The sequence below is a fragment of the Rhineura floridana genome, chromosome 5 (genome assembly GCF_030035675.1).
Source record: "Rhineura floridana isolate rRhiFlo1 chromosome 5, rRhiFlo1.hap2, whole genome shotgun sequence".
In the NCBI taxonomy this organism is placed as follows: Eukaryota; Metazoa; Chordata; class Lepidosauria; order Squamata; family Rhineuridae; genus Rhineura; species Rhineura floridana.
In genome coordinates, this window is record NC_084484.1 from 7,278,997 (window position 1) to 7,301,128 (window position 22,132).

The 22,132-nt window shown below is 40.1% G+C and overlaps 2 protein-coding genes across 6 annotated transcripts in view; one reads left to right on the forward strand and one right to left on the reverse strand.

Annotated features, from left to right (window-relative positions):
- WBP4 (WW domain binding protein 4) overlaps positions 1–2,183 on the reverse strand; it is a 30,557-nt gene extending 28,374 nt beyond the window's left edge. For both annotated transcript variants that reach the window (XR_009763093.1, XM_061629940.1), the window contains exon 1: positions 1,407–2,183. Coding sequence is in view for 1 of the 2 variants with exons in the window: in XM_061629940.1 (XP_061485924.1) it covers positions 1,407–1,408 (2 nt within the window). In the remaining variant the exon portion in view is untranslated. The remainder of the gene's footprint in view (positions 1–1,406) is intronic.
- Positions 1,458–22,132, forward strand: part of ELF1 (E74 like ETS transcription factor 1) — an 82,226-nt gene continuing 61,551 nt past the window's right edge. The window contains exons 1-2 of one of the 4 annotated variants that reach the window (XM_061629936.1): positions 16,778–16,851; positions 17,210–17,414. The gene's annotated coding sequence lies outside the window, so the exon portion shown is untranslated. Of the gene's footprint in view, positions 1,697–1,725; positions 1,931–16,777; positions 16,852–17,098; positions 17,415–22,132 lie in introns of those variants that run through there. The other 3 variants (XM_061629935.1, XM_061629938.1, XM_061629939.1) reach the window with 3 other exon arrangements.

Genomic DNA, 22,132 nt, shown 5'->3' on the forward strand with positions numbered 1-22,132 from the left:
TTTTTTTTTAACATTTGTGTTTCTACAAGGAATGTTAGTTTTTGTTTACAAACAGCTGGTATGTAATTCAAACATTACCATCTCACTGGGTGACCTTGGGCCAGTCACTATCTCTCAGCCTCACCTTCTTCACAGGGTTGTTATAAGGACAAAATGGAGAGGGGAGAATCATGTATACCACTTTGAGCTCCTTGGAGGAAAAGTGGTATATAAATATAATAAATAAACAGATAGTAAAGTATATGTCTTCTCACCCTTTCCATTTGTAACTATATCAGGCATCAATTTTTTCTTGTTATAGTCATTTAATACTCTATGAATAACACAAATGCTTTCAAATCACCTTTTCTATAGATTACTTTGTTGCCCAAAATAAATTACTATTGACTGCTGTTTACTAATTTTTCAACTTATCGTTCTAAAAAATCTTTGTGATGAGTGCTATGCCTAATATTAATTTGCCTTCAAAATGTCATCAAACTTGGATTAACAGACTGTAAAAGCAAATTTATGCTGACAAGAAGTTGGCATCAGCTATTTTGGCTGCTGTCCTTGGCTTTAATGTCAAAGCAAAAGTGTATCATTTCGTTGCAGATAAGTTGAAAAACATTTTTAAAAGTCTAAAATTCCCCTCAGCCTCAAAACATGGAAAACCTCCAGCTATTTACATTCACAATGCATATCTCCTCCATTTCATCTCTAGACTTAGAAGCTACAGATAGGGGCTCCCAGCTACATACTTTTTTCTCTCTTTTATTTTTTTTTAAAAAAATACGGTCAAAATCTTTGTTTTTTCTGGTTGGTTCAAATACTAGCTTATTATTATTATCATCATCATCATCATCTCTGCATGGAAACTTTCTAATGGATCTCATTGCTACCAGTTACTTGTACTTACTTTTCCCTTACAGGACCTATAGTGTGTGGCCTTTGACCAAACCCTCATCACAGTAGGGTCACCCTAGAACCTCCTGTAGATAAAATATGGTCCATATGGCATATTACACTCCTTGATTTCCCTACAATACGTGGCAAACATGAGGGCACATAAACAGATCCAGCCGGAAAGCACTCGAGGTTTGAAGCGACGCCCCTGTGAAGTATTATACCCGTGACGCCCCCATGCACGTGAGAAGTCAGCACCTGAAAGGGAACACGTGTATTGAGGTAGCCCGTAGTAACGAGTTACGGTCGTTCGTAAAAAGGTTCCTTTTACTTAAACAAACCCTTGGAGTGGGGGACGATCTTGGAGTATTGCTACTACTCTGAGGAAAGAGATCTCAGCTTTTGCCTAGGACAGAAGAGACTAACCTTCAGGCTAGGAAAGGAAGAAGATGGTGGGAGCGGCCCCAAATCCCCTCCCCTCACACACTCGCAGCCCTTCCTACTCTCTCAAGAGCACTTACATTTCTAGCCTCTTCCTCTGGTCGCCGCCTTCCGGACTCTGACGCCCGAGCCCACCGGGATCCTTTTTCGAACTACCCGGAGGAACCGAGGCAGGAAGGAAGGAAGAGGAAGAAAGCGCCTCTTTATCGCCTCACTCTCAGGACGCGGAGAGAGGCTACGGGAACCGAGAAGGTCCAATGCTAACCGCGCTCTCGTTCACATCGCTCACCCTCCCCGCGAGAGATACTCGAGTGAAATACGAAGTGGGAGGGGAGCACGAGCGCTCCTCGGCGCTGAGAAGAACAACTTGGTGAGCGAAGTTGCGTGCGAGAATTTCTACGGGTTGCCTGCCTTCCCCCTTCCTCTGGGCTGGTGCGGGCTCTTATCAGCCGCGGGTTCGAGTCGTTGCTCGGTGGACTTCTGCCATCCGGATAAAAGAGCTTGGGGAGAGTTAGTTTCAGTTTGTGGGGAAATTTGAGGAAGCACCGACGACCGTCTCCTGGTACAGCTACTCGGGGGGATTCTCTGTTGAACGCCGATAGGGGTGGGTTAGTCAGTCAGTTATCTTTCTGCGTCCAGATTTCTCATGTTTTTCCCGTCCTTCTGTCGCACGCCGCCCCCAGTTTTTCTCGTCCTTCAGAGCTCGTCCTGCCTCTTCCTTCCTTATCTTCAGGCTGTTAGCCCCACTGTGGTTCAAATCACGATTTTCACCCCTTAACCTCTCTTAAAATTTCCTTTCAGCTCAAGGAGGCTCTCTTAAGAACCCAACTCCCTTCCCGTCCCCTCCAGCCTTTCCCTGTCACCCTTACCCGCCAATCTCCCATAATTCTCCCTGATGTGTCCGGATAACTTACTTCCCTTTTCCATCAATGATAAGATTTCTAGTCTGGGCTCTACACGTACAGCGGAATAAGGTGGATTCAACTGTGCTCCTTCAGGCTGCAACGAGGGGGTGGGGGGAATACCACTTTTGAATGCTCCCCTATGTTTGTATTTTTAAAAAATCTTCCAAGTAAATAAAAAGCTAGCACATGAAGGGTGCAGTAGTAATTGCTTAAGTATAATGTTACCATCTCATTCTAATGCCATATGGGCCTTGCTCACACCATAATGTTGCCCAACTCTCAACACCCTTAGATCTAGTTTAAAAGTAGCTGCTCCTGGGCTTGTACTTGTTGGGCTTGTAAAGTTCACTTATAAAGAGTGTGTGTGTGTGTGGTTTTACTTAAATAGTAGAAGGAGAGAGTGCTAAACTTTTCCCACAATCTAAAGTTCCAGCCACCTTTTTGTCTTTCTTTCTTAAGTACTAGAGCCAGTGTGGCATAGTGGTTAGAGTGTTGGGCTATGACTTGGGAGACCAGGGTTCAAATCCCCACACAGCCATGAAGCTCACTGGGTGACCTTGCCTCTCAGCCTCTGAGGAAGGCAATGGTAAACCACCTCTGAATACCACTTACTATGAAAACCCTATTCATAGGGTCGCCATAAGTCGGGATCTTTATTCCATCTGGCTCAGTATTGCCTATATTGGCTAGCAACAGCTCTCCAGAGTTTCAGACATAAGTTCTTTCTCGTCCTACCTGCAGATATCAGGGATTGAACTGGGGACCTTCTGCATGCCAAGCATGGGCTGTTTGATTGAGCTCAGGCTCTTTCTCTTCAACATGCCTGCTGTTATTGCATCTAGTGTGCTACCTGCTGAAAAGATAAATCTGTATCTGGGCTAGTACACACTTTAAGGCAACCACACTTTTTCTAAGAAGCAGTCACTGGGTCTCTGTATTTAATTTAATGATTCACTATGCTGACTTTTCATTAGAAAAGACATAACTACAATTATGGCCAGCAGCAGTTAGATTTTACTACAGTTTACTAAAACAAGTCAACTTCAAGCTGTGGATATGAACCTAATTTATTTTAGGAAACCTTTGTTAAGACTAACTGTAGTTTGTCTGGGTTTTGGCATAATGCTAAGCTGTGATTAGTTTAAAAATGGAAATGTAAGCTCCCACTCTTCTCTTAGTGGCCATACTGGAGAAGAGAGGAGAGAACTTGTGAGCTCAGTGCTCACGCAGGTTTGTTTTTGTAGCACTAAACCATCGTTTACGTGCAACTACAGTTCCATAGGGTAACCTTCAGCTACGGACTTGTGGGTTCTGCTTTTAACAGTAAAAGTCGCTTATGGAAGAGGGGTTCTGAACCCTCCTTTCTCCCCTACTTTACCTCTCTTCATTTGTTTCTCATCACTTTTCTCTGTACCTAACTCACTTCCAGTATAAAATTGAACCAGGAATGAAAAAAAGGTGCTTGGACCAATTGACTGTGGAGTGATAAGGGAAGTGGGTTCAGTGCACATTTTACTGTTAAGAGCCCATGCAAGCAGTAGGCCTGCCACATCTAGGTTGATCCTGAGTGGATATATATTTGGTGACTAAACAACTGCCACCCAGTGGATAGCAATGTGTACTATAACTTGCATGTTTATATTCTCACAGTTTTTTAAAAATAATTTTATTGAATATATAATAAACAGAACAAAAAGAAAAACCGAACAAGCACTAAACAGAAACAACAACCCTAGCCCAGGATCACTGAGGATAAATATATATGTAAAAGAATAACAAGCATTATTTACTCAATACATTGAGAAAAAGAATAAGATAATTATAAATATACCGTATAAAATACAATTCAGTATTTGTGAGTTGGTTAGCAAAAGAAAAATTACAAAAGCAAAAAAAAAGGAAATATCCTTTTACTTTAAGAAAACCAAATGGATTTAGATGTACATGGGAGATGGTCATGTAAACCATGTTTATTTGTGTAATCAATAAATAACCACCAAGTGGCAACATGCATCTGATTTAGTCTTCTCTTGTAAAAAATGAAGATTATGGGTAATTTTATCTAATAAAGTAATATTCCATATATTTCTGTACCATGTTGTTCTATCCAAATTTTCTAGTAATTTCTAATTTTGCACCACCGTTTGACGAGCTGCCATTAATAATTTAGAAATCAATGATATAGATTTCAATTTAGCATTTTCATCTCTAAACAATAATAAAAGGAATAATTCAGGAGTAAATATAATATTCTCTTTTGTAATATTTATGACTTCCTTGTGCACCAAATTCCAAAATGGAACAATTTTAGGACATGTCCACCAGGAATGAAAATATGTACCTTTGTTAGAACATCCATGCCAGCAAAGTGGGTTCGTGTTAGAGGATATATAAGACAAACGGATTGGTGTTAAATACCATCTGTATAATGTTTTAAGGTTAATTTCTTTATGGGTAGCAGATATGGTTTTATTATATTTAAACAAGCAAATATTTTTCTATTCCATAATGTTTAATTCAAAACCTAAAACTTGTGCCCATTGAGATTTGAGACCTGTAAGTTGACCCATTTGTGAATCTAGTAATATTTTATGAAACACAGACACTATATCTTTACCTCTAAACCCCAACGTTAACACTGCATGTTCAAATGCAGTAAGTGGGCGAGTAGCATGAGTTCTGACACCAGGATCTTTGAGAATGTGAGTCAATTGGAGTGTGTGAAGCCAAAAAAGGTAAAGGTATCCCCGCACTTGTAGTGCGAGTTGTTTCCAAATCTTAGGGTAACGTCTTGCGACGTTTACTAGGCAGACCGTATATATGGGGTGGGATTGCCAGTTCCTTCCTGGGTCTTTCTTTACCCCCCAGCATATGCCGGGTACTCATTTTAGCGATCACAGATGGATGGAAGGCTGAGTGGACCTCGACCCCTTTTACTGGAGATTTGCCTTGCTCCTTCCGTTGGAATCAAACTCCGGCCGTGAGCAGAGCTTTCGGCTGCGTTACCGACGCTTACCACTGCGCCACAGAGGATCTTGTGTGAAGCCAACCTAAATTTAAATTCTGTATGTTTACTCTAAGCTTTAAATTCTCACAGTTGTTCGTAGTTCCTCTTTATTTTGTGAGCAAGTGTGGTTTGTATTCGTGTTCTGACAATTCATTATCAGTAGTTCATTTACCAGTCAGTAAAGTACTAAAATGGATGATGGACAGTCTGTAATGAAACATGTACCACCAATTAAAATTACTTGTAACTTCTGTAGACCTCTTTATAGCAATAACTTGCATATTTACTTGCTAGTATTGTGACTGGAAAGCTCTTCCTTATGTGAATGTAAGTTATCATAACCTTAGTTGCTGCAGACTTGCTTTATCTGGTTTGTGATAGATTCTGATTCCTCTTTACTTTCAGAACCAGTCGCTAATATAAAAACACAGCAGATATGGTATTAGCTGAGTGCCACAAATGCTGATAGAGTTGTCTTATAATTCCCCTAAAGTTAGAGAAGGAATTGTAATGTGATATATTTAATTCATTGAGGCTAGTATGTATCTTAAAGAATAGAGAATTTGGCTTTTTATGAGTATTCTTAGTAGTAGTAATATCAATATGTCAATGTCAAACTTTATTGCCAAGCCATAAGTTTGACATTGACATAGTAGTAGTAGTGTTTTATTGTTCTGGGGGACTTAAAAAACAACAACCAGACACCAGCCAGAAAATAACTAATGTGTTAAGAGACTGCCAGATTGTTTCAGTGATTCACGTATCCTGTTTTTGGGTTTTTAAGAAACACCTATAATTTATGATGCAAAATGTGTTCTGCAGATTTTTAGAGACAATAACTTTTTTTACAAGGTGTAGAAGGGGGTGTAAGGAGAAAGGGCATGAGACACAAAGGGTCAGTAGCAATGTTGTGGGAGAAATTAGAGCAGGGCTTCTTAACTTGTGGTCCACGGATCCCGGGGGTTGCATCAACTGGACTCCAAAAGCCCCCAAACCAATTGCCAATGTAATAAAATGTATTTTTATGGGGGTCCATAGCTTTCATCAGATTCTCAAAGGGATCTGTGACCCCAAAAAAGTTAAGAATCAGTGAACTAGAGCTTGTAAGGAATAGTGTAGAACAAGGAATTCCCATTCTAAGGCTACTACTTTGATTACTTTTTGTTTCTGAACATTTAACAGATACATTTTCAATCTTCTGTTCACAAGCATGAGGCCTATACTTCAATTTAAAAATACAAGTTTAGTGTGTCTCAGGAATCCAGATTCTCGATCTGTACATGAAAACATGGATATAAGTTTAGTAATATAAACACTAAATAATATATACACAATAATTGGGGTGCCTTAGGTATTGGATTGATGTCATGGTTAACCATTACTTTTGGTCATTGCTGCCCATCCTCACATTCATAATGACAAGATATATGCACATATTCTGCTTTGCTCTCGCCATATTTCTCATTGCACATTCAGTGGACACTAAGTAATTTTAGCCACCAGAACCAGTATCAGCAGTGCATCAGAAGCTATGGTAAGCTCAGACTGCCTGTTTGGGCTTTCTGCTCAGACGTTCATTCTGTTGCAAGAGTGTGTGAGAACACACTCATATGTGCACTGCTCATGAGTATTGTGGCCAACCATGTCTAGCCAAGAAGAAAAACTAGGCCAGCTGCTGCAGTGTATCTAACTTCTCTGCCTGCTGGGCAGGGTGGAGGAAATGGCTCTGCCATTGTGTTGACTCCAGATAATCACTACTGACAACCTGTTTGTGACTCCCTGACAATAATAATATCTAACTGTTAATTTTAAATTTTATATTCCCTCTTTTTCCTTTCTGCCTGTTTGCAAATAATTTGAATATTCATGTAAAAAGTGCAATCCCCTACTGATACCTTTAAATGATCTTTTAGTTATTTGAGTTTTTTCTGTAGTACTTAGCAAGCCCATCACTTAACGCCCTTTAGCAGATAACATGTAGGACCTGTGCAATATGAATATTTGATTGCTGTACATTTCAACCCCAATCTCTTATATGATAGATTTCTTTTAGGCCAATACAAGAAGTTGTAAGACTTGTTTCTTTAGTGTTTGTGCTTTGAGTAGAAATGGGAAACGGGGAAGGACGTGATGGAGAAATGTCTGCAGAATCCAGTTGCTGGATGTAGTCATCCTCCATGCCAGCTTTTGGGATCTTGCTGTAGGAGAACTGCACATGCAAACAGCATTACTGTTTCTGGGTCAGGGATATAAGCAAACTTAAGATTAATTTCTTGGGCTATGCGGTGTGTCTGTTCTTCCAACATCTTTGTGAAGTTTGGCGTTGCAGAATCCATCTTGTCCAGCATTTTGTTTCCAACAGTGGCTAGTCAGATTCCTTTGGAAACTCGGATGCAGGACATGAAGGTGGTGACTAACACTCTGGTAGTTGTTCCCAGCACGTGGGATTTGGAGATATACTCTAAATGCAGAGGCTCTGTTTGGGTATTAGACTGATCAGTGGCTGTTAGCAATATCTTCCATTAATTCATCTAATATTTTTTAAAGTATTTTAATCTAATTGTGCCTTTGTTGTAATTTGTGGCAGTGAATTTTCCCAAGTTTGTTAAAAGAATTGTGTGAAGAAGTACATTGTTGGCTGATGGATGCATTCCATAGATTATGCATTTCTTCTTCTGTAACGAATTTCATCAGCATGCTAGGAATGTGTAAATACAAGAAGTATAAGCATCTGAGCATCTGCTGGTGATAGGTGTTTCTATTTTGACATCATAATTTATAGGAAAAATGTGGCAAAGAACTACTTTACAGCTATTAGGTCAGAACCCTTAGACTGAAGTGCTGTTGCTGTTCCCCTGATGGAACAAAATAGAGAAGCACATTTTAATTTCGATAAAGAAACTGAACAACCAATACTATTGGCATAGCCAATATATTACTCAGTGTGCATCTGCTTGCATTGTTATAGCTGCTATGAAAAACAGCATACCTTGGGTATGAACTTCTGAGTATTTAATGGTTGATTTTGAACTGATCCTTAGGCTGGCCAAAGCTGAGCATGTGCGAGCACTAGATTTACTTTGTGATTTGGAGACTATTAGAGCAACTGTTCACAGCAGGGCAGTTAACTGGTGGACTGTTCAGTCTGACACAGCAAGGCATTTCTTATATTTTATTAACTATGTCATGCAAACTCAGTATCTCAGTTATTAAGAATCTCACCTCTTCATAAATATTCAAAGATGAAGCATGACTACTAAGAGGTGAATAATTTAATATATAGCGGTAGTTCAAGAATTGTAGGATTTAATTACATGGTTTTTATATGAGACCGTATTAAATAGCCTTGCAAGCATAAGTTTCTAGCCCACGTATATAAGTGTGTGTGTATACACACTTTTATATAAGTACATACACATTTAGTCGCCTGCCTGCCTGTACATGCTAGCCATATATGTTGCCCATGTTGGTCACACATAAAGATGACTTACTGTGCAATCCAAATTGAGGATATTTGCCAGAAAGATATGCTGGTGATTCCCCTGTGCAAACTCTGCTGCAATTAGACTCCATTCTGTGATGGCTGGGAGTAGAAAGGAAAACAGACATAGTGGAAGATGCATAGACACACTAATGGCATCAATAGCAACCCCACCTACACCAGCCAATGCAGACATACCTCCCAACATGCATGGACTCAAACACATGACACAGCATAAATGTTTCTGGCGCACACATATATGTGTGTATATACTTGTATATAAGTGTGTGTGTGTTTAAACAAGCACACATGGCACCTCAGCCATGCAGAGACTGACCACTGCCCCAGCCCTCCACCTGCAGCACTCACACAACAGTCACTCCATGGAACCCTGCAACAACAGGCAGATCAATGCAAAAAGACTTTATATTGGTATGACTGAAGCCAGTACACAGCCAAGACAGGCACAGGAGGAGAGCACAGAAGCAAACACTCCACCACAGACTCCATGGAGCATCCACACTTATAGGGCAAGGTGTGCGGAGCTGTGACTGCTTGAGCCATCAACAAGCAAAGGCACAGCAAACCAGAGCCCAGATCAGATCTGCTGCTGCAAAGATGTACTGGATCAAGGGCCAGGGGAAGGCCCCTCCAAGAGTACAGATGGCATGCCTCTTGGTGGCAGTAGCACAGGCAGTAGCAGCTCCAACAGTGCTGCCACATACAGTTGCATCAGCACATCTATTTGCTATACCACTGCAGTAAGTCATGCCCACTGCATGCAGGATCTGAATGATCAATGGAACCATGCAGAGCCACTATATATTTCCTATGCAAAGCTGACCCCTGGTCATGTTAAGGTGTATTTCCAGTCTGACTTTGCAAATGGATAAATGAGATACAGTGTGAATGGTGAGTGCGAGTACTGGTGCTCTGATCTCTGTATTGGAGTTTCTGGAATAAAATGCATATGTGTGTATGGTTCTGAATAGCCAAGATGGGGCCTGATACTTCATGGGCTGGAGAGACAGCTGTGGGGACACTTGCTTTGTTCAGCAGCTACGGACAGAGACATGTGCCCCCTTTGTCCTGGACTAATTTTGCCAGGAGTTCTATGCATGTCTCTCTGCCTTGCCTCCCTGCGCCCCCGTGCCTGCCCCCATTGCTGTGGTGTTTGCTGCCTAGTCTTATTGTCTAAAGAGCTTTGGGAAGCAAGCCTGAGCGTGTTGTTACCTGCTTGTTCTGATCCAGAAGGAGAAAAGTCACATGATGATTGGCTGGATGCCCTGGCTGAGACAATAATAACGGAATGATTAACTTATTATGTGAATCTCACATAAGTACAAAACAGCAATATATGAGCCACAGTTTCCACATGGGCATACCTGTTTTTGTAATGGAATTTTCTTACATCTACTTAAGTACTGCTAAGGGATGCTCATTCAGTCATGCGATTGACAAAGCTCCTCTACATTTTGGGAATGTTAGGCCCTGTAGCAGAAGTTCCATACTTTCTGCGAAAACAAGACTAGGAGCAGACTGCGGTACAGATCATGAATTGGTCGTATCGAAACTCTGAGTAATGGCAAAGAAGAACAACAGAGCAATCATAATGCCAAAATACAATTTAAATAACATCCCAGAAGAATATAAAGATCAAATAAGGAACAGATTTGAGGGTTTAAGCCTAGTTGACAGAGAACCAGAAGAACTATGGACTGAAGTCAGAGACATTATCAGGGAAGAATGCAAAATTAAAAAGAGAGAAAGACCTCAATGGATGACTGAAGAAACTCTTAAAATGGTTAAAGAGAGAAGGAAAGCAAAAGCAAAAGGAGATAGAAACATGGTCAGAACCCTAAATGCAACAATACAGCAACTAGTACATAGGGACAAAGAGAACTATTACAGTACTTATTGTATAGAAATAGAAGAGGAAAACAAAAAGGGAAGAACAAGAGCCCTATTCCAAAAGATTAGAGAAATGAAAGGGAAATTTAAACCACAAGTAGGGATGTTAAATCAACAGGGGAACACACTGACTGACTGAGATGAAATAAAAGGAAGATGGAAGCAATACACTGAAGCAATACACTCTATAAAAGAGATGCCAGGATGACAGATTCATTCATGGAGGAACCGTATGATGAAGAACCAGAAATTTTAGAATGTGAGGTGAAAGCTGCTCTTAAAATACTTGGAAGAAACAAATCACTAGGAACACATGACATACCAACAGAGTTGCTACAAGCTACTGAAACTGAATCTGTCCAAAGTTTGACAAAAATTTGTCAACAAATATGGAAAACTAAACAATGGCCCACAGACTGGAAGCGTTCAATATATATCCCAATTCCAAAGAAAGGGGATCCCAGAGAATGCAGGAATTCTCGAACTATTGCCTTAATATCCCATGCAAGTAAAGTAATGCTCAAGATTCTACAACAAAGGCTCTTATATGGAGCGAGAAATGCCAGATGTCCAAGCTGGATTTAGAAAGGGAAGAGGCACCAGAGATCATATCACAAACATACGTTGGATAACGGAATGGAGCAAGGAATTTCAGAAGGAAATCACCCTGTGCTTTATAGATTACAGCAAAGCCTTTGACTGTGTAGATCATGAAAAACTATGGAATGCTTTAAAAGAAATGGGGGTGGCACAGCATCTGATTGTCCTGATGCGCAACCTATACTCTGGACAAGAGGCTACTGTAAGGACAGAACATGGAGAAACCGATTGGTTCCCAATTGGAAAGGGTGTGAGACAGGGATGCATTTTATCACCCTTTTTGTTTTATCTATATGCAGAACATATCATACGGAAAGTGGAATTGGACCAAGATGAAGGAGGTGTGAAAATTGGAGGGAGAAATATCAATAATTTAAGATATGCAGATGATACCATACTATTAGCAGAAACCAGTAATGATTTGAAACGAATGCTGATGAAAGTTAAAGAGGAAAGCGCAAAAGCAGGACTGCAGCTGAACATCAAAAAGACTAAAGTAATGACAACAGAAGATTATGTAACTTTAAAGTTGACAATGAGGACATTGAACCTGTCAAGGATTATCAATACGTCAGCACAGTCATTAACCAAAATAGAGACAATAGTCAAGAAATCAGAAGAAGGCTAGGACTGGGGAGGGCAGCTATGAGAAAACTAGAAAAGGTCCTCAAGTGCAAAGATGTATCACTGAACACTAAAGTCAGGATCATTCAGACCATGGTATTCCCGATCTCTATGTATGGATGTGAAAGTTGGACAGTGAAAAAAGTGGATAAGAGAAAACCAACTCATTTGAAATGTGGTGTTGGAGGAGATCTTTGCCCATACCATGCAAAAAAGACAAATAATTGGGTGTTAGAACAAATGAAACCAGAACTATCACTAGAAGCTAAAACGATGAAACTGAGGTTATCATACTTTGGACACCTAATGAGAAGATACGATTCACTAGAAAAGACCATAATGCTGGGAAAAACAGAAGGGAGTAGAAAAAGAGGAAGGCCCAGCAAGAGATGGATTGATTCCATAAAGGAGGCCACAGACCTGAACTTACAAGATCTGAACAGGGTGGTTCATGACAGATGCTCTTGGAGGTCACTGATTCATAGGGACGCCATAAGTCGTAATCAACTTGAAGGCACATAACAACAACAGGCCTTGCAGACAAGATACTACGGTATCAAGAGGGCTAGCTGGAGAACAGTCATATCAAGGACTCAATTTTCTAATTACAGACATACTGTTTTGTTGTTCAGTATCAAACAGGCATCACCTCAACACATCTTTTGCTTTGTTCAAACCTGAACTTAATAACAATTGCAGTGAAAAGCCAAAAAAGTGTAACCTTAAATTAATGGCTTTCAGCCAACTGTTTTCATGTGAATCAAGAAAAACTAAAGGAAGCAAGCCAGTAGGAGCTAAATTCAGTCAAAGCCATTAGTTAAATGTCCTCAACCAGGCCTGGGTGAGAATGGTAGGGAGACCAGCTTTAGATCACAAAGCAGCATTTGAGACACAGACTGGTATAGAGAAAATTTGTCTAGGGAATTTAGACTGCAGAACTTTCAGAGAATTTAAATTGGCATCAGCCCATATTTGAATCCCGTAAAGTAATTGAAGTAAAGGGTTAGGCTTAAAATACTTCAAGCACTACAGGAATGAAGTTATGGCCTTTTAAAAAATGCATTAGTTGTTTGATATGCCACATAGCTTTTTCTACCACATATCCTTGTTGAGCAGACCATGTCCCTGAAGACTGAACAGCTATGCCCAAATATTTAAATATTCAAACCTGTTCAATATGTTGTTTATCCAAATACCTTTTTTGAGGACTGTATTGCTTGGAAAGGACCATTACCTTGGTTTTGCTATAATTCACCATACGGTGTTCTTTTTGGCAGTATCCAGAAAAGGCTGTCAACTATCTCCTTAGATCCACTTCTGTCTCATATTCCTGTTTGTGCTCACCTGTGAGGGCAGCTGCCATTTACTATGGTGCCCCTTCACCTGAGCCATCCCTTGTGAGCTCAGTGTCCATCCATCCAGGGTATGTGAGACATAGCCCCATAGCCCCATACCATGTGAACTGTCATCTTAGTTGAGTTATCCTAGTCATGTTGTGATCTCCCATATCCTCAGCACTTTAATGCCAATATGGGTGTGGCCTGGGAAGGGGGGACAATCTGGAAAATTCAGTTTTTGTACCTTCCATCTGTCCCATGGAATTTATGTTCTTTCAGCTAGATGTGGGTTCTGCCAGATTTCAGGGGTGTGGTGGACAGCTGACAGGGGATTGGATGTGATGGAACTTGTGTCCAGCCCTTGCCACGCTCACTCCCCATCTGCAGCATACTCTATTTTGGGGCTTTCTGCCAGGAAAATGATTGGTGGGTGTATCTTCCACTTGCCAAGTTATTTGTACATGGGTGAATGTGTTTTTGCCAGTATGGGTTTTTTAACTTGGTGTGGACCCCTTTCCACTGGAGGAGGGGCAGCTAGTTATGCCTCATCAAGGCTCTTTCCGGGTGATTTGGATTGCTCTGTTAAAAGGGAACAACCAGAACAAAACTCCTCTTCAGTGTCCTGGATGTAGTTGTTACTCATTGCAGGTGACTAGGCAAGAGGTTGTTTACAAGCCTGAATCTATATAGCCTTTTAAAGCTGGAAAATCAATTAATTGGCAACACTTGCACCACCAGAACATAAATACCACTATTTTAGCAGAGCTGAGACACTATTTTAGCAGAGCTGTTTTGGGTTTTCCAGGGTACAGCTTGAACCTCTTCGAAAACCTGCAAAACTGGTTTGAGGGGAGGAGCAATAGCAATAACAGTTCTACAGTCCCACTTCCTGGCCTTTGTAAAGCATTGTCTGTCACCTTCATCTATACATTCACCTTTAGTTGTATCTGTTAGCAAGGACTGGAATGGGGTCTTTAGCAGAAAGATTATTCCCTCTTTCTCTCACCCTAGTCTCCCTACTAGCAATCTTAAAAATTGTTACTTTTATTTTTTGATGTAGCAACCATGAGAACCTATTGCTTTTAGCTATCAACATTGGTGTGATCTGGTTGAGAGTTATACCTTTGTGCCAAGGGTATATAGATCTTCAGATAGGTCATGTTTCCCCAGAAATAGAAAGAGTGGGCAGGAACTACAGTGGATGGACTGATTAATTCTCATTGTGTTCATTGCCACTTACTCCTAGGTAAGTATATAGCATTGCAGCCCAATTAACTTTGTTTTAATGAAAGCATTTCTAGATCCACTCAGCCTTCCATCCATCCGTGGTCGGTAAAATGAGTAGCCGGTATATGCTGTGGGGTAAAGAAAGGCCGGGGAAGGAACTGGCAATCCCACCCCATATATACGGTCTGCCTAGTAAACGTTGCAAGAAGTCACCCTAAGAGTCGGAAACGACTCACACTACAAGTGCGGGGACACCTTTACCTTTTTAATTTACCATAGCTACCTTGTCAGCAACAAGGCTTTTTTGTGGGTTTGTTTTTTTTGGTTGGGGCAGGGAATGGAAACTGGTAGATAGGCTCTAACCCCTGGAGCCATGAAGTCCTACTTGCCGCAGCCACTACTTTTTCCTCTGGGTTGGCAATAGGGTTGCCAGGTTCAGGGCCTGAGACTGATCCTATATCTTTAGGAGAAGAGAAAGTCAGCCAAGTGCAGGTGTTCTTGCAGCACTGTAATGGGAAAAACCACAAGGTGGAATTCTCCCTTCCCCCTGCACAACTTTTAAAGATACAGAAGACCTCTTGGAGACCGGGCCTGGCAACCAGAAACAGATAGTGTATTCTGGTGGTCACTGATGAATAAATAAATTGCTTATTGGTTTTAATATACACTTTGTCATGTATGATGTCTTGTGAGGGCTTTGGTCTAAAAGGTAGCCTAAAATATTTTAAATAGACAAAATTATTATAACAGCTAGAATATGGCAGCTAAGAGACCAAACTACACATTGGTGAAAGTCTGTGGTTCAGTTGTTGATTTTCCTATAAACCCAGGCAAGCCTCCTCACCGCACAGCCATATCTTGTTGTAATTTATTGTTTTTATAGCAACAACAAATCCCCCACACTTCAATATAGTTATCAGGGCATCTTACAATAAAATTATTGAAGTGGCAATCCTTACAACAAACCTATGGAGATCCTTTGTCCTATATAGGGATGTTATCCAATGGGAAAAGTCAATCAGGGCCCACTGCCTATGGTGGGCAGATCTGGAGCCAGAAATGAGGGAGTTTGCAGCATTGCATAGCTCTTTCTTTGTGCCATTTAATCTCTTCTCTATCCCCTCTCCTACACACACAAGAAGCAGCGAAAGAAGCAATTCTGAGAGGGGCAATCTAGAGAGCAAGAGTAGGCATGCAGCACCCCAGAGGGATGGGTGCTGCTGAGGACTACATGAAATTAGGCAGAGGTGTGGCCCTCAGGTCATAGGTTTTGCACCCCAGTTGTGAAGTATGCAAAGTACTTTGAACACTTGAAAAAGATCTGTAAGTACTAAGTATTATTACTATACAGCTGTACAATGTGGATTAATACTTGATCACACCAAGTATTGATTGCTAAACTGCTTAGGTCATGTTTCAAAATTTATTGGGTGACATCCAAGATTAGTCTTGCTTGGAGTGAAAAGTGGAAATAGACTGCCTTCAAGCTGATTCCGACTTATGGCGACCCTATGAATAGGGTTTTCATGGTAAACAGTATTCAGATGTGGTTTACCATTGCCTTCCTCTGAGGCTGAGAGGCCTCATGAAGCTCACTCAGTGAGCTTCATGGCTGTGTGGGGATTGGAACCCTGGTCTCCCAGGTCGTAGTCCAACACTCTAACCACTACGCCACAAAGGATCTCATGCTTGGAGTAGACCTACTGAAATGAATGGACTTAAGTATGATTTAATTTGATCCCACCCATTGGTTTTTAGAGCTGAACCAAAAGAAAAGAGTAGCCTTCCTAACATTTTCCCAAAAGTGTTATTTTTAAAAAACAATTATATAACATACAGTAGGGCCCTGCTTTGCAGCGCTTCGCTTTACAGCGTTCCGCTAATACAGCGGTTGTGAATTGCAGAAAGGCCCCGCTTTACAACGCTTGTTCCACTTTTACGGTGGTTTTTTGCCACCGGGCACCATTTTGGTCAATGTAAGTCAATGGGATCCACTTTACAGCGGTTTTCATTTTACAGTGGGGGTCCAGAACATAACCCGCTGTATGAGCGGGGGGCCCTACTGTACTGGATTTTTATCGCACTATATGTGTTAGTTGCTTACCAATATGTACCTGAAACTCAGGATAATGTTTCATGTATCTGAAAGCTTCGCCAAAATAAGTCTTTAAGGTGCTACAAGGTGAGGGTTGCCTGAGACTGATCCTGTATCTTTAAGAGAAGAGAAAGTCAGCCAAGTGCAGGTGTTCTTGCAACACTGTAATGGGAAAAACAAGGTGGAATTCTCCCTTTCCCCTGCACAACTTTTAAAGATACTGAAGACCTCTTGGTTGCCAGGCCTGGAATCGAAAATATCACCACAAGTTATCTTTGATCACAAAAGTATAGTAGATTGTAACAGAATTTGGCTTCCTTTTTTATTCACAGTAGAAGGTTAGGCATGTACAGAATAATTACTATTCTGACAAAACTCATGAAGTGAACTATATTCATATTAATTGGTTTTAACAATAATTCTGCAAAATTATGTTAAGCTGATTTACAATATAAAGGGTTTGGCGATTGATCATTAACTTCTCTGAACAGTGAAATACTTCGTTTATTTAACAAACAGAGTGCGGGGAGGAGTATCTGATAGTGCTGCATAAATTGCTCTAGCCTTTCTTTGTCCACTTGTTGAGTGTGCTGTCTGCATGTTCCACTTTGCTTCAGAATTGTTCGGCCTTTGCTCTTGCTAGTTAAGGTGTGGCTGGCTGAATCAGGTTGTTCTCTCTTTCCCTCTTACCTGAAGATTTGCATGTTTGACCTGGTGGAGTAATTGGGCCCACAGCAACCTGGGCGTGCCTCTCTGAGAAACATTTAGTTTCATGTATGACTCATAAGCTGAAGCACAGACACCACTTCCCCAATCTACAGTAGCCATTTTAACTGCACAAAACTCCTGGATTTCTTGTTACTGTCTAGCTTTTGGGACCCTGCAAGCAACTTAGAGCAAGGTAATTTTGAATGACTTGACTTAGTGAAGTACCTGTAACTTGAATTTATTAAACCTAGTAGAGGATTAGGTGTACATACTGAGTTTTTAAAAACAAACATGGCTATATGCTTTTGACTGTATTAATAAATGAAAGTCCCATGCTTAATTTAATAATTAATAAAGAGTAGGAAACAGATAAAATAATATAGACTGTTTTATATTTAAATGTTTCATTTGTCCTAAAATAAACATTTTTTTTTGTAAAAGTGAACCTGGTAAAAGGAAAACTTCTGATGTAGCTCAGTTAGTTTGATTGGATAAAAAGTGAAAATGGCTTTAATGGGGCTTGTCAACCTTACTGGTGTACCTATAAATAAAAATTTAAACATTTAATGCTTTTGAAAAAGGAGAAAAATGTAATAGGAATAAGCTGTTGAAATCAGCACTGTGTGCTATAGAAAAATGCACTTCAGGTGTAACCCTTATATTTAAGGCGAATTCTTCTTTCTGAAATAGTTATGTGTATCAAAGCATGGAATAGAGGAGCCTGTAGAAATCTTCCAGATGACACATCAGTAAACTGAGCTGGGTTAAAGAGTTATATTCTGATTGATTGTACCTGAGAGAATGAACTGAGACAGGCTGAGCCATCTTGTGCTGTGTTTTCTGTAATTCTATCACTCATCTTTGTTAGGCTATATGAGATGAAAATAGCAAAAAAAAAAAAGCTTCAGTTTAATGAAAATAAAGTGTAAGCAGTTGTTGTAATCCTCAAGGCCGTTGTCGGTTTGAGCCTGGGAATTTCTGCAGATATATTCTGCAAAATGTGTTATATTGCGTAGCAGAAAGGAGTTTGTGTGGTGACATTTGGTATGGGTCTCAGGTTGGGACCGAAGAGTGGAAATGCTGCATTTAGAGATTGTTTCTATGAGAGGAGGCAGGAAGAATAGGCTTGAGTCTTAAATTACTTGCCTCATGAAGTCAGCATGGCAAAATGCTGTTCATCCTAAAGAGTTTTAGATTAGGTTTCTTTCTGTCTTGTTGTGGGTAATATTTCACATTTTTAGCTGAAGGCTTGTCTGAGAAAGCCTGGCCTCTTTATTTCCCTTTTTCAGCTGAAAAAGATTTGCTCAACTTTTAAAATCTGGTTAGATTTCTCAAAATGGGCTCCTGCTGGGAGGAAGGGCGGGATACAAATTGAATAATAAATAAATAAATAAATAAATAAATAAAATAGAAGATGTAATGGCAGAAAAATAGCTGCCAGTAATGTCAGTATGTGTGTGAATACAGGGGGTTGTGTTCTCTGTAGCATTACAGCTACTCTCACCGTTCCCAAGATGTAAGACTTTAATGTAGTACTTGAGAAGTGGGGTGCTCGAGCAGTTAGATCAGCCTTTCCCAACCAGTGTGCCTCCAGATGTTGTTGGACCACAATTCCCATCTTTCCTGACCATTGGCAATGCTGGCTGAGGCTGATGGGAGTTGTGGTCCAACAGCATCTGGAGGCACACTGGTTGCGAGAGGCTGAGTTAGATGCTGTTCAATTTTGGGTACTGTTCCTTTGTTTTAGCTTTTTTGTTAAATTCTTCAGCAGTGCCCTCAGTGTTTAATGCTTTTGAAGTGGTGCTATTTTCTAGCTTTTTAGGAGCCTGTGTAATCTGCTGTTTAAACATAGCTATGGGGTGGAATTCACAGTAATGCCTGGCATCCAAAGGTGTTGACGATTAGCTCCAGTGAGGCTTTAGGATAACATTGTGTGAACAATATGCCACACAGCAAATCTCTATTGAAGCTGAGGGGACTTGAAAGAGAGCTTGGGATATGGCAGGCGTGACTATTGTACACAGAAAAAAAGCTTTAAAAAACTATTCTTGCTGGGTGTGCAGAAGCCCTTGAACATGACAAAACTAGCTTTCGGACCCCAGGCTCAGAAGATCAAATTAGGTATGATACAGAAGATCTGTGACTAGGATCTCCTTCTATTAAAAAAGCAAATAAATGTAGGTTTGTTGTTGTTGTTATGTGCCTTCAAGTCGACAGTAATCTAGTTCACGGTTAGCCCTCTCTTCACTTTCATTTCTTAATTAAAATTGCCCCCTCCAAAGTTGCTATTTGGGAGCCACACTCTTACCTGTCTTATTTTTTAAAAAACAATATCTTTTTAACCTTTTTCCTTTTAAAAAATTTCTTCAGAACATTTTAAAAAATGTTTTTAAAGATGTTTTGTTTTAATGTATTTTAAAGTCTGTTTTTATGATGTTTTAAAGTGTTTTTAGTGCTTTTGCTTGCTGCCCTGGGCTGCTGCTGGAAGGAAGGGCGGGATATAAATCAAATAATAAATAAATAATATATGAGAACCTAGCAACTTTGGAGGAGGCAACTTGAATTGAGAAATGGTGTGCAAATTAATCCCCTCCCCCATGTTGTGGTTCCAGTTGGATCCCCTCCATGGCTGCTACCAACAATAAAACAACAACAGCATCATAGTACAGGAGATTTTAATTACGGATGTTACACATCACATCTAGTTTTAAGGGGCAGAGTAAAAGTTGAAGATGAATGTTTACTTAATGACACACACTGAAATTGTACAGTTTTGTAGCATGAATTAATTTTCTCACAGTTCCTAGCGGTGTCTTGTGGCAGTGTGGTCTGCTCTATTCTAAGGACTTATTTGCTGGCACATCAAGTCTTATAATCTTCCTGTCAACTTATTTTTTAATATTGAAATGGCTATTAGAAAATATTTTCTACTTAAAGTAGACAGGAGCTGTGTCATCACTGATCTTTATAAAAAACCTTCAGTTCAAAGTGTTTGGAAGCATTTAACAAGAAGTGGTGAACTGGAGAGCCCAAGTGTCTTGCCCCAGGTCACAGCAAATCATAGACAGCTGCTGCTGCTTGAGAGGAAGTCTCTGTTAATTTGTCCTTTGAATGAATTGTGAATACAATATCTAGCCTCTTGGAAACTATACTGGGGGGGGGGAGTAAGGAAGTGAATAGAACAGGAGCCATGTAGAAGCATCTGCGATGTTTTGCTTTGCTTTGTTTATTTGAGATATATGTCCTGTCTCTCAGACAGATCTCACGAAAAAGCAGTTTATATAAAAATATTAAAACAGGAAAAGAGGGTGGGCAGACAGGGAAAGAAGAAGGCATCCTTTCCTTTAACAGATCAGAATTGCTGTTTCACACCTGCTCACATGGTGTGTTCACTTGCAATTTCTGGTACTTGAGTGGTGTTAAAGAGCTACTGCTGCAAATGTTTTTCAGGAGGTCTCTTGCAAGAGATTGGAGCAAAAGTAAGCCTTTTCGTTAAGGTTCCCCTGATGAAAGGCTATAACTGCTAAAAGATTTGTTGGAATCTATATTTTAATGCTTAATAAAAGCTACTTTCTGCACCTGTTTATATCTTTTTACCTTCATAGTATACTCAGTTATGAACTTTTTTTGTGTTGTAGCGGCGTCTCTTACTGTACCTTAAAAGCAGGTTGATCTGCAAATAAAAGCAGATGCTTGTTTTTGTGTCGACGTGGTGCAGACTCGCATGTTGTTTTTCTGCAGATTATACAATACTGTAGTTGTATTCTGATTCTTATATCAACATCTTTAAAATGTTTTGGTTATTTGGCAGATCTGTTCTTTCTTAAGCAGTTAATGGTTTTTTTCTCATTAAAACTGGAAGATACTTTGTGACAATAAATGTAGCTGTCCACTGAGGATGACAGAAATCAGTTTCACTTCTGTTTTGCATATTACGTGTATGCAGGATTTCATCCACACTGAAGGGTATGATAGACTTTGGGGAACTTCTTAACCAGAGCAGAGGATGTTAATGCAAGATTCATTGCTTGGTATTCTGGTGTACCTATAAATAAAAATTTATAGGTACAAGGGGGAAAGGATCAGAGTACAAGGGATTCTTGTAAAACTTAGAACATGATGCTACCTTTCCAGTAGAGAAAGCATTTCATCATGCCTCAGATGCACTTCTCACAGTGGGAAGTTAAGGTGAAGCGGGAACCTTTTTCTGTCCTGAAGTTGACGCCATGACTAATTCTACCCTCAGGTGATTATATTAGGGGTTGCCTTAAGTTAAATATAGTCCATAATTTTACTGCTTTTGACATAAATATAGATGGAAGTATACCATGTGTATTTTCTGGAGATGAGATAGAATGAGGAAGGAATGGTTTCTCTTGTTTTAGAAATGGGCTGATTGGCCGACAGAAGGAAAAATGGGTAGGGAAACATGTTCATCAAAGTATGCTTTTTATTATCTTTTACTTATTAAAAAAATTACAGACTACTCTTCAAACAAAATGGTTTATAAAAATAGAGACAGAAAAACCAGAGTATAATTTTTAAAACGTTAAAAAGAGACATTTCAAAGCAGTACAAAATATTACTAAAATAAACTAACATACCAAAAACACCGACACACACTAGTAGTAAAAAGATAGGACTTTAAGGCCTGTTTAAACATATGAGGTGGAGCTTGCCAGCTTGAGTGAAACTGAGGTCCTTAACTGTGGAGCCACAGCTGAGAAGGCCACGTTCTGTGTACCTGCCAACCTTATTGCCTGTAGGTGGGCACCTAAGCAGGGACTCTGAGGCGAATCTTAAGGCATACCCTAATTGATATGGGTGTAAGTGGTCATTCAAGTAACCAGGTCCCAAACTTTTCAGAGCTTTAATGGTCATCACCAGTACTTAAAATTGAGACCAGAAGCA